The 12,534-nt window shown below is 66.2% G+C and overlaps 1 protein-coding gene across 1 annotated transcript; it reads right to left on the bottom strand.

Annotated features, from left to right (window-relative positions):
- Positions 1-2,010: 2,010 nt before the first annotated feature.
- LOC101938632 (2-acylglycerol O-acyltransferase 2-like) lies at positions 2,011-10,894 on the bottom strand. Its single transcript, XM_065569047.1, has 7 exons — positions 10,736-10,894; positions 9,746-9,924; positions 9,242-9,446; positions 8,488-8,662; positions 7,640-7,839; positions 6,546-6,817; positions 2,011-2,449 (listed from the first exon to the last, which is right to left on the bottom strand). The coding sequence occupies exons 1-6, from the start codon at positions 10,827-10,829 to the stop codon at positions 6,663-6,665; spliced, it is 1,008 nt and encodes a 335-aa protein (XP_065425119.1). The 5' UTR covers positions 10,830-10,894; the 3' UTR covers positions 2,011-2,449; positions 6,546-6,662.
- Between the last annotated feature and the right edge of the window lie 1,640 nt (positions 10,895-12,534).

The following is a 12,534-nucleotide window of genomic DNA, read 5'->3' as shown; positions in this document are numbered from 1 at the left end:
GGGCTGGTGGTTAGAGCAGGGGGGGCTGGGAGCCAGGACACCTGGGTTCTCTCCTGGGCTCTAGGAGGGGAGTGGGGGCTGGTGATTAGAGCAGGGGGGGCTGGGAGCCAGGACTCCTGGGTTCTCTCCTGGGCTCTGGGAGGTGAGTGGGGTCTGGTGGATTAGAGCAGGGGGGGCTGGGAACCAGGATGCCTGGGTTCTCTCCTGGGCTCTGGGAGGGGAGTGGGGGCTGGTGGGTTAGAGCAGGGGGGGCTGGGAGCCAGGACACCTGGGTTCTCTCCTGGGCTCTGGGAGGGGAGTGGGGGCTGGTGGTTAGAGCAGGGGTGGGGCTGAGAACCAGGACTCCTGCTAGATTTAGGCACCTCCCTTCCTCCCCTCTGCACCTCATTTTCTTCAGTGTTTAGCCAGCTGCTACCACTCGGCCCAGGGAGACCCCCTCCATGCCCAGCCCTAATCCAAGGCCCAGAGCTGGGTGGGGGATGATCGGGGCAGAGTCCAGGCCCCTCCTAGACCCACTGCACCCCCAGCCCAGGGGGCCCCTGCACCCCCTTACACAGCCCCACCCCAGCTGCAGGGGGCACCCCACCTCCCCCCCCCCCAGCCTCAGGCAGGAGCTGCATTGCTAGGAGGAGCTGGCACCCATGGGAGGCAGTCCACCCCCCTCAGCTGCAGGGAGGGGCAGGCCCCTCTCCCCAGTTGCAGCTGGTTAGGTAAAGAACCTCGAACAAGCGGGGGGGGGGGGGGGGGGAAGCTGCGATATTTTGCCCAGCAGCTGGTGTTTCTGGCATCAGCCATTAGGAGGTGCACGTCCCCCCTCAAGCCAGCCAGGACGCCAGGGTAGATGGGCCCCTCGGGCGCCGATTTCTGTGGTGGTTCCGTAAAGCGCTAGGGGGGCAGGCCCCTGGACATGGTGTCCCACTCCGGGCGTCCCCTCCCGCCCAGCATCGAGCGGACCAGGGAAAGGCAATGAGCAGGGAACGTCTCCAGCCCGGGGGAAACAGACGCCTCGGGGGGGACGGGGGGCAGGATACGAGCCAGGGCTGTAACACGAGGCCTGTCATTTCCTCCTTCCCATAACACCCGATCCGGCGGCACCCGCCAGCGGGTTAACACAAACCAGAGGAAGCCGTGGTTGGCCACACAACTAGCCTGTGGGACGCCCTGCTAGGGGACGGTGTGACCGAGGTCAAACCCCACCGCGATCAGTGTCCATTGAGGGCAGCCCCACATGCCGGGGGTCCCTATGTCAGGACAAGACACCCAGGGGCTTTCCACCATTCCCCTGTTCTCTACAATGCCCCTGGGGCTGTGGGACTAGTCGGCGTCAGACACAGGGCAAGACGGACCTTGGGGCTAACCTAGGCTGGCAGCTCGTGTTCGTAAGGAAGTGGATGTAATGCAGTTAGAACAGAGGGGGTTAGAAGAGAACCCAGGAGCCCTGGCTCCCAGACCCCCCTGCTCTGACCCACCAGCCCCCACTCCCCTCCCAGAGCCGGGGAGAGAACCCAGGAGTCCTGGCTCCCAGACCCCCCTGCTCTGACCCACCAGCCCCCACTCCCCTCCCAGAGCCGGGGAGAGAACCCAGGAGTCCTGGCTCCCACGCTGGTGTCCCCAGCCCCTGTGCCACGCTGCCTCGGTTTCTCAATGCCCGGCCTGTCTGCTGGTGCCCTTTGCCCAGCCCTGGGCCAAGTTTGCAGAAAGATAAATGTTTAACCGTCTCCTGCTCTGGGGCCGGCTGGTTACAGCATCCAGCCCCCACCGCCTTTGAGTGCCTCAGGACAAGAGGCTGGCTCTTCACCCAGGACTCCTGGGTTCTCTCCCCGGCTCTGGGAGGGGAGTGGGGGCTGGGAGCCAGGACTCCTGGGTTCTCTCCCGGCTCTGCCCCCCAGCTGCTGTGTGACCTGAGGCAGGGTGGAGGCAGCACTCCCCTCCCTACACAAACCCCGGCAGCCCGGCACCCCCTGCCCCGGTGCCACCCCCGTCCCCCCCACACAGGACAGCAGCCGATCGCACAGGAAGGTGGTTTATTGCAAGCCCCGTGGGACTGGAGTTACAGTCTGGCCCAGGCCCACTTCAAACAGTAATGGGGGAGGGGTGGCAGATACTGCCCAGACAGCCCTGGGACCCACAGCCAGTTTCACAACCGCTGCCCTATTGCAGCAAGGCGAATCCAGGGGGGGCAGGGGTCTGCAGGAGAAAGGGCAGTCTCTGCCCCACGCCCCCTGACTCAGAGCGAGGCTGGCTGGAAGCACACCCCACAGCCCCTAGCCAGCCCCACACCCCTGCTGGGGAGGCTGGGGTACCCTGAGATGGGCAGCCAGACCCTGGGGCAAGAAGTGGGGGGCAGGGAGCGGCCAAGTTGGGGTTCCTTCAAGTTCCCCCCTCTAGGGCCCCCTCCCCATTGAAGGGGAACCAAAACAAGCCCCTGAGGGCTCCCCATGGGGGCCCCTGTCACGGAGTATTGGGGGACTCAGGGCCCTGCACCCCCGGCTTCCTGCGATTCACCATGACTCTCAGCCAGCCAGTAAAGCAGAAGGTTTATTTGGATGACAGGAATACAGTCCAAGACAGGTCTTGCAGGCACAGACAACAGGGCCCCCCTCAGTTAGGTCCAGCTTGGGGTCCCAGGGCATGCCAGCCCACCCCCCTTGGGGGGTCAGAGCCATCTCTGCCTCCCAGCCATCTCTCCAGCCTGCTTCCAGCCTGCTTCCAGCACTCTCCTTCAGCGACCCCTCCCACCGCCTTTGTTCAGTTTCCCGGGCCCCGGAGTCACCTGACCTCCCACCCCCTCCTGGGCTCTCATGTTACAAGCTCAGGTATGTTCCCTTGGGCCGGCTCCCATCCCCCGATGCAGACCATCCTAGTCACACTCCCCTGTCAGCATTCACACACCCCAGCAAGAACAGTCCCAGTTCGTCACATCTCTCCCCCCTTCGAGACCGAACTGAGCAGGGTCACTTTAGCCAGTGACCCGGGGAAGTTCGAACCTACCCCCGTTCCCATGGATGCCCCCGCATCCCTCCAGTTCCTTGGTGGGAGTTACACCAGGCCCCTTCCGTTCCACGCCCCCCCTTAGGTCGGGGGTGCTTGATGGCACTCGCAGTTCGCCTGTGGGAAGGTTTATGCGGCCTGTGCCCTTTTTCCACCCCCATACCTCTGGGGTTCCAACTGGGCTGTGGTCTTCTCCCAGCGCTCCAGTCTGGAGGTCTGTGCTTTGGGCTCTCTTGGTTCAGAGCCGCCCTTTTTACCTTGGCCACCCTCCGGAAAGGCTCCTCTATGCTGGGCAAGGGTCCTAAGGCTGTTTTCCCCTTGTCCCAGGCCTTCCTCCCCCTCTGACAGGGGTCACAGGATCCGCAGTACTGTCGGACAGTAACAAAGACCCCAGGCCAGTAAAAGCTCCGTAGCAGCCTCTGCTGGGTACGCCAGGTTCCCTGGTGCCCTGAGAGGGGAATGTCATGGGCCCGGCACAGCAGCTGGCGGCGATACTTCTGGGGTACCACCAGCTGCCTCCTGATCCCCCCTGACTCCATTTTCCCTGGGGGAGCCCATTCTCGGTACAGGAACCCCTTCTCCCACAGGAACCTTTTCCGGCCACCTCGTTCCATGGTCTGTACCGCATTGAGGTCGGCCAGGTCCCTTATCTTCCGCAAGGAGGGGTCTCTCTGTAACTCGGCCTGGAACTCAGCAGCTGGGACAGGGATGGCCACCTGCTCTTTCTCGCCCGCTGGGTCCGAAGCTGCAGCCTCCCTGAGCCGCGTCCCTGGGCGTTCCCTCCCCACCAGGTTAGGGTCCTGCGCCTCAGGCAAGGCACCCCCCCCAAGGCCAGGGCGCAGGGCCCCTCGCCGGCTCTGACTGCGGGTCACAACCAGTGCCTTTTGGGGGTTGCTTGGCCAGTTCTCCAGGTCCCCCCCCATCAATACCTCAGTGGGCAAATACGGGTGTACCCCCACATCCTTGGGGCCCTCCTTGGCCCCCCACTTCAGGTGTACCCTTGCCACGGGCACTTTGACTGGTGTTCCGCCCACCCCCGTCAGGGTCAGGTAGGAGTTGGGCACCACCTGATCTGGGGCCACCACCTCGGGCCGGGCCAGCGTCACCTCTGCGCCCGTATCCCAGTATCCATTGACCTTCCTCCCATCCACCTCCAGGGGAACAAGGTACTCTCTCCGGAGGGACAGCCCCGCGCCCACCGTATAAACCAAAAACCCTGAGTCTGGGGCATCCAGCCCCCTAGAGGAGCTGGCCTGGGGCCCTTCTCTCTCTTGAGCAGTTGATAAGCTGCCAGCCCCTCTTGCGTGAGAAGCCTGCCCCTCGTCCGTCTGGGCCTCTACCAAGTTAACCCTATGCGGGTTCGGTCTGCTCAGTCTGTCCTTGAGCTTGGGGCACTGGGCCCGAACGTGGCCTCTTCGGCCGCAGTAATAGCAGCTCATGTCCTGTGGGTCCCCTCGAGCCGGTCGGTTGTCCCTGACGCTGGGCATTCCCCGTGGGAGGGGATTCCCCATATTCCCCCTTTGGTAGGTCCCAGGGTGACTCTCTCTCTGCATCGCGGCGGGCCTGTTCCTTTGGGGCTCCTCCCTGCCACCCCCTGCCCGGCTCTTTACAAACTCATCGGCCAGCTGCCCGGCGTGTCGCGGGTTCTCTGGCTTTCTGTCCACCAACCACAGCCTCAGGTCGGATGGGCACCGCTCATACAGTTGCTCCAGTACCAGCAGTTTAATCAGGTCCTCCTTCGTCTGGGCCCCACCAGCCCACTTGCTGGCGTATCTTTCCATGCGGACGGCTAGTTGCAGATATGAGATCTCAGGGGTTTTATCTTGACTCCGGAACCTTTCCCGGTACATCTCAGGAGTCAGCCCAAACTCACGTAGCAGGGCCTTTTTGAATAGTTCGTAGTCCCCTTTCTCTGCCTCTCCCAGTTGGCGGTACAATGCCACGGATTTGGGGTCCAGTAAGGGGGTAAGGACCCGGAGTCTGTCCGCGGGATCCACCCGGTGCAGCTCGCAGGCCGTCTCAAAGGCCTCCAGGAAGTCATCCATGTCCTCCCCCTCCTTGTATGGGGCCATGATGCACTTATCAAAGCTCCGTGCAGTCCTGGGTCCCCCCTCACTCACCGCAGCCGGGGGTTCGCTGCCCTTCAATCTCGCCAGTTCCAGTTCACGCTGATGCTGTCTCTCATTCTCCTGTCTCTGTCTCTCATTCTCCTGTCTCTGTCTCTCATTCTCCTCCCGTTCACGCTGATGCTGTCTCTCTTTCTCCTCCCGTTCATGCTGACGCTGTCTCTCTTCATGCTGTCTCTGTTGTTCACGATCCTCCAGCTCCCTCAGTTTTAGCTCTTTCTCCCATTCCAGCCAATTCCGCTCCCCGGATGCTGAACGTCGCCGGGAGGATCCTCTGCTGGCCGGCGAGCTTCGCCGGGGGGACCCCCTGCTGGCCGGGGGGGTCACGGCGCCTTCGGTATTTGCTGGGCTCCTCCCCACCCTTCCCCTAGGCATAGGAAGGAGGGGTCTCGGGAAGCCCTCAGCAGCGGGCTGACCACTCCCAGCTGGGACAGACACTGGTGCCTGCGCTGCATTTGCCAGGCTGCTTCCCTGAGACACAGGGATCGGTTCATTCGCGCGATCTTCCGCCTCCAGCTGGGCAATGAGCTGTTCTTTGGTGAGCCTCCCAATGCGCAGCCGCCTCTGCTTGCACAGCTCCACCAGGTCGCTCTTAAGCCGCTGGGCATACATCTTCCTGCTGGCCACTCACCGGCCTGTGTGCTCACAGCTCCCCACAGTTCCCAGGGGGACCCCTAGTGTGCCAGCCCTTCTCGAGGTCACCACCTCTCTGCCAGGGTCGAGCTGCAGACTCCTCCGCCCCTGGGACCACTCGCTGCGATCCCCCCGGGGGACCCTGTTACTGCAAAAGTCCTTCTCGCTGGTCACACACTCCCAGGGGTAATAACCGTCTCTCTCCCACTCTTCAGCGTGCCTGGTCCCCGTCAATCCCCCTTCGTTTTACTGCTCCCCAGTCACTTACTGCAGGAAGCGCCGTCCACGGGGTGCAGTAGATCCCACCGCTGCCACCAGTTGTCACGGAGTATTGGGGGACTCAGGGCCCTGCACCCCCGGCTTCCTGCGATTCACCATGACTCTCAGCCAGCCAGTAAAGCAGAAGGTTTATTTGGATGACAGGAATACAGTCCAAGACAGGTCTTGCAGGCACAGACAACAGGGCCCCCCTCAGTTAGGTCCAGCTTGGGGTCCCAGGGCATGCCAGCCCACCCCCCTTGGGGGGTCAGAGCCATCTCTGCCTCCCAGCCATCTCTCCAGCCTGCTTCCAGCCTGCTTCCAGCACTCTCCTTCAGCGACCCCTCCCACCGCCTTTGTTCAGTTTCCCGGGCCCCGGAGTCACCTGACCTCCCACCCCCTCCTGGGCTCTCATGTTACAAGCTCAGGTATGTTCCCTTGGGCCGGCTCCCATCCCCCGATGCAGACCATCCTAGTCACACTCCCCTGTCAGCATTCACACACCCCAGCAAGAACAGTCCCAGTTCGTCACAGCCCCCCAATAAGAACTGCCCCCCAGCAGAGCAGCCTCCCCACTGCTCCCCACAGGGCCTGATCCCCACCCGCCGTATCAGAGTCCCGGCACGCTGCGGCATGCTCTGGGGGGCAGCGCCCCTAGATGAGGTTGAGGTGCTTCTCTGGGGGGACCCCATACTTGGTCTTGTTCTCCTCGAAGAGCGCGATGAGCTGCTCCAGGTAGGTGGCATGGAGCCGGTCGATGGCCTCGCGGGACGGGCAGGGCGTCCGGGGCACCAGGATGGGCGCCCCCACTAGGGGAAGAGACGGGGTTAGCGCCAGATCCACCCGCCACCCCCACCCCACCCCAGAGACGCGCCGTTAAAGTCTGACTCCATATGGGGCAATAGCCCTGATCCCCTGGGGGCGGGCATGGGGGGGGGACTGGGTCAGAGAACAGCTGGCAACACCCCCGTCGCGCCAGGCACTGCAGACACCCCCCAGCCGCCAGCTCCCCCCACAGCCCAGCTGGGGTCTCTTCCTGCTCCCTGCCCCCACCACCACCCCCAGCAAACAGCTCCCCGCTACAGCCGTTCAGCACAGGATGTGTCGACTTCAGCACCCCAAAGCTGCTGCAGGGAGAGAACCCAGGAGTCCTGGCTCCTTGCCCCCCCTGCTCTAACGACCAGCCCCCACTCCCCTCCCAGAGCCGGGGAGAGAACCCAGGAGTCCTGGCTCCCATCTCCCCTGCTCTAACCCACCAGCCCCCACTCCCCTCCGAGAGCCGGGGAGAGAACCCAGGAGTCCTGGCTCCCAGCCCCCCCTGCTCTAACCCACCAGCCCCCACTCCCCTCCCAGAGCCGGGGAGAGAACCCAGGCGTCCTGGCTCCCAGCCCCCCCTGCTCTAACCACCAGCCCCCACTCCCCTCCCAGAGCCGGGGAGAGAACCCAGGAGTCCTGGCTCCCATCTCCCCTGCTCTAACCCACCAGCCCCCACTCCCCTCCGAGAGCCGGGGAGAGAACCCAGGAGTCCTGGCTCCCAGCCCCCCCTGCTCTAACCCACCAGCCCCCACTCTCCTCCCAGAGCCGGGGAGAGAACCCAGGCGTCCTGGCTCCCAGCCCCGGCCCCGGCTCACCCACGGTGTGGATGGGGCTGCGGAAGGGCAGCAGGCCGAAGCTGTACTGGAAGACCCCGCGGGCGTGGAACAGGGGCAGCGCCAGCCCCATGAGCTTCTGCAGCCGCTCCTGCACGGCCCGCACCAGCGACCCCCGGGGGTTCGGCACCTGGTGGAACAGCTCGTTCTCCCCAAAGGAGAACACGGGCACCAGGGCGGCGCTGCGGGGAGAGGGGCGGGTCAGGGGGAGCCTCCCGGAGCCGTGGCCCCCACCCCCATGTCCTGGCCCCCCCGCGCCATCTGCTGCTCTCCCCTGGACGCCTTCCCCAGACACCCCTGCTCCATAATGTACCCCTCCTCCAGCCACTGCCCCCCTCGTCTGTGCCCTGCCCGACACCCCAACACCCCCCACTCCTCCAGCCACTGCCCCCCCATATGCGCCCTGCCCGACACCCCCCACTCCTCCAGCCACTGCCCCCCCATCTGTGCCCTGCCCGACACCCCTTCTTCACAACACCCCCCGCTCCTCCAGCCACTGCCCCGCAGTTCCACCCCCCGATCTGTGCCCCTCCTGACACCACCCCCCTCCGCCCTGCTCCCCCAGCCCCCCCCCCCCCCACATCTCCCCTCTACATCCAGCCCTCAGGATTCCCACAGCCCCACCTGCCCCCAAAGCCTCCCCTGCTGCACCCCCTCCACTTTGTAACCCCCTCCCCAGCTCCCTGAAATCCCCAGCCCCCCCCATACCATAATCCCACACACGTCAATTCCATTTCCCCCCCCAGGAGTCCCCCCACCAACCTGAGCCATTCCAGCTCCCTTCCCACCCCCCGCCAGCAATCCCCCCCCCCCCCCCCCAGCTCACTGACCCGTGCTGCAGGGCTGCCTTGATGAACCCCTTGCGGCTGAGAATTTGGAGGGTCAGTGCCCCGGGCCGGGCCTCCAGCGACTCAGGGGGGCCCCCCACTGCGATCACAGCCACCTGCCCCCCACCCTCCCGGCCCAGCAAGTAGGAGACGCTGGCCTTGTCTGAGGAGACCAGACCTGGGGAGAGAGAACAGGAGAGTCACTGCGCTGCCTGGGCAGAGAACCCAGGAGTCCTGGCTGCCCCAGCCCCCAACTAGACCCCACTCCCCTCCCAGAGCCGGGGAGAGAACCCCAGAGTCCTGGCTCCCAGCCCCCCCCCCCCCGCTCTACCCCACCAGCCCCCACCCCCCTCCCAGAGCCATGGAGAGAACCCAGCAGTCCTGGCTCCCAGCTCCCCCCGCTCTACCCCACCAGCCCCCACCCCCCTCCCAGAGCCGGGGAGAGAACCCAGGAGTCCTGGCTCCCAGCCCCCCCTGCTCTAACCTCCAGAAGAGCTGGGAGAGAACCCAGGAGTCCTGGCTCCCAGCCCCCCCTGCTCTAACCCACCAGCCCCCATGCCCCTCCCAGAGCCATGGAGAAAACCCAGCAGTCCTGGCTCCCAGCTCCCCCCGCTCTACCCCACCAGCCCCCACCCCCCTCCCAGAGCCGGGGAGAGAACCCAGGAGTCCTGGCTCCCAGCCCCCCCTGCTCTAACCTACCAGCCCCCACCCCCCTCCCAGCCCCAGGGGAGAACCCAGGGGTCTGGGCCGCGCTCACCCCCGCTCATGATGTAGTCGCGGAAGAGGGGCAGGCGGAACCAGAAGGGCAGCATGAGCAGATGTGGGGTGAGCCCCGGGAACAGCTCCCCGAACCCTGTGGCCTCGGTGCAGAAGTTTCCGAAGGCGCCGGCCACCAGCACCCCGTGGGGGTGGAACCCGAAGAGGTAATTGCGGGAGGGGTCCAGGGGCGCCGTCTTCACCAGCTGCGGAGAGAGGGGAGGGCTGAGAGGGGTCCCCCCCGACAGGGGGCAGCAGGAGCATGGCAGGGGATACTGGGGTGCCAAGACACCGCAGGGTGGGGTACACCACTGGATACAGCACCCCCCCCTCCCCAAAGACTACCGGGGGACACACTATGGGGTCTGGGGGGGCAGTCCCTCACCCAAGGGCCACCAGGGGGAACGCGATACAGGGCCCGGGGAGACCAGCCCCCCCCACCCAAGGGCCACCGGGGGGGGACGCGATATGGGGCCCGGGGGGGGGGGGCAGCCCCAGGTCTCACCGTGATGGGGAAATAGTCCCGGAAGTGCCGCCAGACGGGCCAGTTGCGGACCCAGGGCGAGCGGCGCCCCCCGCGGGCCGGGGTCTCCCGGTCCAGGTAGAGCCAGGCGGCGTAGAGCAGGGCCGGCAGCCAGAGATCCCCCAGCAGCGCCAGCAGGAACAGGGCCAGGCAGCACTGGGCTGGGGGGGGGAGAGAAGAGGGGAGTGAGGGACCAGCCCCCCCCAGTGCACCCAACCCCCCCCCCCAGGGCTGCTCCCCCTGCACCCCCTCTCCCAAATACACCTTCAACTCCAGGCTGCTCCACCCATACATGCCCCTGAATGCACCTGCCCCACCATTATCCCCCAATGCACCAGCCCCACTTCTCCCCAGGGCTGCCCCCCTCCCCATGTACCCACCTCCCATCCCCCCTCATGGCACCAGCCCCACTCCCCCCCCCGGCACCCCCAACTCCAGACTGCTCCACCCCATGCATCCCCCCCACTCCCCCCATGCACCCCACAACTGGGTGCTTACTTTCCCACCCACCCCCAAAAATGCCCCCTCTCGAACTGGCCCTGAGTCAGGCCGGGGGAGGAGGGGGCACATACCGGCCCCAGGGGTGGGTGTGGGGCAGGGGGCACCGCTCCCCCCACTACCGCAGAGAGCAGCATCAGGGACCCCTCCCCCCAGCAGGTGGGGGAGCTTTGCAGCGGGTGGGGGGGGACCATGTCTCAGCACCCCCCCTGCCCCTGTTAACACCCCCGCCCCCCACAGCGCTCCGAGCAGGGAGCCTGCTTGGGAGACACCCCACAGCGGGCAGGGTGGGGGGCCAGGGGAAAACACACCCCCAGTCCGTATGGGGGGAGGCTCAACTCCCAGCATTTCAGTATGTGGGGGGGCTCCCCCCCAGAGAAGGGACCCAGGCGTCCGGGAAGGGCAGGAGAGCGGATGTTTAGAGGGGACACCATCCCCCAGCATCGCCCCCCCGGCCCCCCCAGCGCCCCTCACCCAGCGCCAGGAAGGAGAAGACCCATTGCAGGACCGCGGCGGTCTGCAGCCGGCGCCGCAGCGGGAGGCGCAGCGGGGCGAAGCGGATCGGCATGGCCGGGCCGAGCGGGGCAGGATCGGGGCCGGGACCGGCGGAATGGGGGTGGGAATGCGGGGTCAGCCTGGGGCATTTATCCCATTGCACCGGCCCCGCCCCCTACACCGACCCCTCCCCTCACCGCCCCCCTGAACTGATCCCGCCCCCTCCCCTCCCCGCCCCCCTGAACTGACCCCGCCCCCTACACCGCCCCCTCCCCTCACCGCCCCCCTGAACTGACTCCGCCCCCTACACCCCCCTCCCCTCCCCCCTGAACTGACCCCGCCCCCTACTCCGACCCCTCCTGAACGGCCCCTCTCCCCACTGCGCCGGCCCCTCCCCTCTGCACTGATCGCGCCCCTCCCTGCGCCGGCCCCGCCCCCTGATCTGGTGCCGCCCCTTGCACCACCCCTCCCCTCTCCTCCCTGCACTGGCCCCTCCCTGCTGCACTGAACCCACCCCTCCTGAACCGCCCCCTCCCCTCTCCTCCCTGGACCTGCCCCTCCCCCCGCACTGTCCCCTCCCTGAGTGACCAGACTGGTTCCCCCGCCCCGCGCCCGAATGATGCCCGAGGGCAAGGGTGGGGTAGGGCAGGGGGTACTACGGGTGGGTCACTCCTGGGTCCGGGACCAGTCGCTATTTTCCCTGGAGCGGGGGCTGATGCTGATCAAACCACCGTGACCCCGGGCTGGTCGGGGTCAGAATTCAAACCCACCCGGAGAAGCTGGAGGCCGGGGCCGAAACTCAGCACAGAGCAGGGCCCTGGGCCGCCCGCGGGAAGGGAACCCAAAGGCCCGACCGCGCCCCGGGGGTCAGGTGGGCGCGGTCGTCCCAGCCAACATCTCACTGGGGCCAGGGGGGTGGGCCCAGCCGAAGCTCCCGGCCACCGACCCCTGCTGGGGCCTCTGCACCTCTGCCCCAAGGGAACTTTCTGTGATCAGGGGAAAGCTCGTCTGGGCCGGAGACGAAACCTTCTCTGAGGGCCGGTCGGCGCCTGCGGGACGAACTCGCCCAGGAGCGAGGACCCACCTGCACACGACACCGTTCTCTGCCCGGCCATCTCTCCCACGAACGCCCCCCTCCAGGTACATCCATATTCCCAAACCGCTCCCCCCACACATCCCACTGTGCCCAAGTGGGAATGTCCTTAATGCTGTCTCCGAGTTCTGTGCACGTGCCTCGGTTTCCCCACGTGTCACTCCTGTATCTAGGGGGCGGGATTGGTGCAGGGCAGGGGTGACGGCGACGGGCTAATGGGGCGCAGAGACCGGCCCACACACTGTAGCCTGGCACCCCAGGGCCGGGGCCTGTCCCCCATGAGGAGCTGGACGGAGGGGCTGGGAATGAAGCACCCAGGGGACCGGTTTGCCAAGGAGAGAGACGAAGCCCAGAGGTGGGAGGGGGACTGGGGGGGGCTGAGACTGGGCTGCTGGTTTGGGACTTGGGGGGCAGAGGCCGGGACTCTGGGTCCCCCCCAGATGGACGTTGCTGCAGGTCCCTGCTCCCGGTGCTAACGACCTCTGTCCTACGTGGGTTCCCCACAGCTCATAACCCGGCTGCGTCCCGGCTACCTGCGGGGGGAGGCAAGGGCCCTTTGAGGGCGTCAGAAGGGTCCCCAGGGGCCCCACCCAGGGGGACTTGCTGTGGGGAGCTCACAGGGGGCTGAGCGCTCCCAGGTCGGACACGGGGCGGGGGGTGGAGGGGAGGGGCAGTAAGTGCAGGG

The sequence above is a fragment of the Chrysemys picta genome, chromosome 16 (genome assembly GCF_011386835.1).
Source record: "Chrysemys picta bellii isolate R12L10 chromosome 16, ASM1138683v2, whole genome shotgun sequence".
NCBI classification, from domain to species: domain Eukaryota; kingdom Metazoa; phylum Chordata; order Testudines; family Emydidae; genus Chrysemys; species Chrysemys picta.
The sequence above is the reverse complement of the archived record's forward strand: the minus strand, read 5'-3'. Positions and strand labels throughout refer to the sequence as shown.

What these genes read in the sequence shown, in the direction of transcription:
- LOC101938632 (XM_065569047.1), bottom strand. Translation starts at nt 10,829, where the DNA reads ATGCCGATCCGCTTCGCCCCGCTGCGCCTCCCGCTGCGGCGCCGGCTG. An exon ending in AAGGCAGCCCTGCAGCACGG is followed by an intron (nt 7,840 to 8,487) that starts GTCAGTGAGCTG and finishes CTCTCCCCGCAG; the next exon opens with CGCCGCCCTGGTGCCCGTGT. An exon ending in CAGCCCCATCCACACCGTGG is followed by an intron (nt 6,818 to 7,639) that starts GTGAGCCGGGGC and finishes CTCTTCCCCTAG; the next exon opens with TGGGGGCGCCCATCCTGGTG.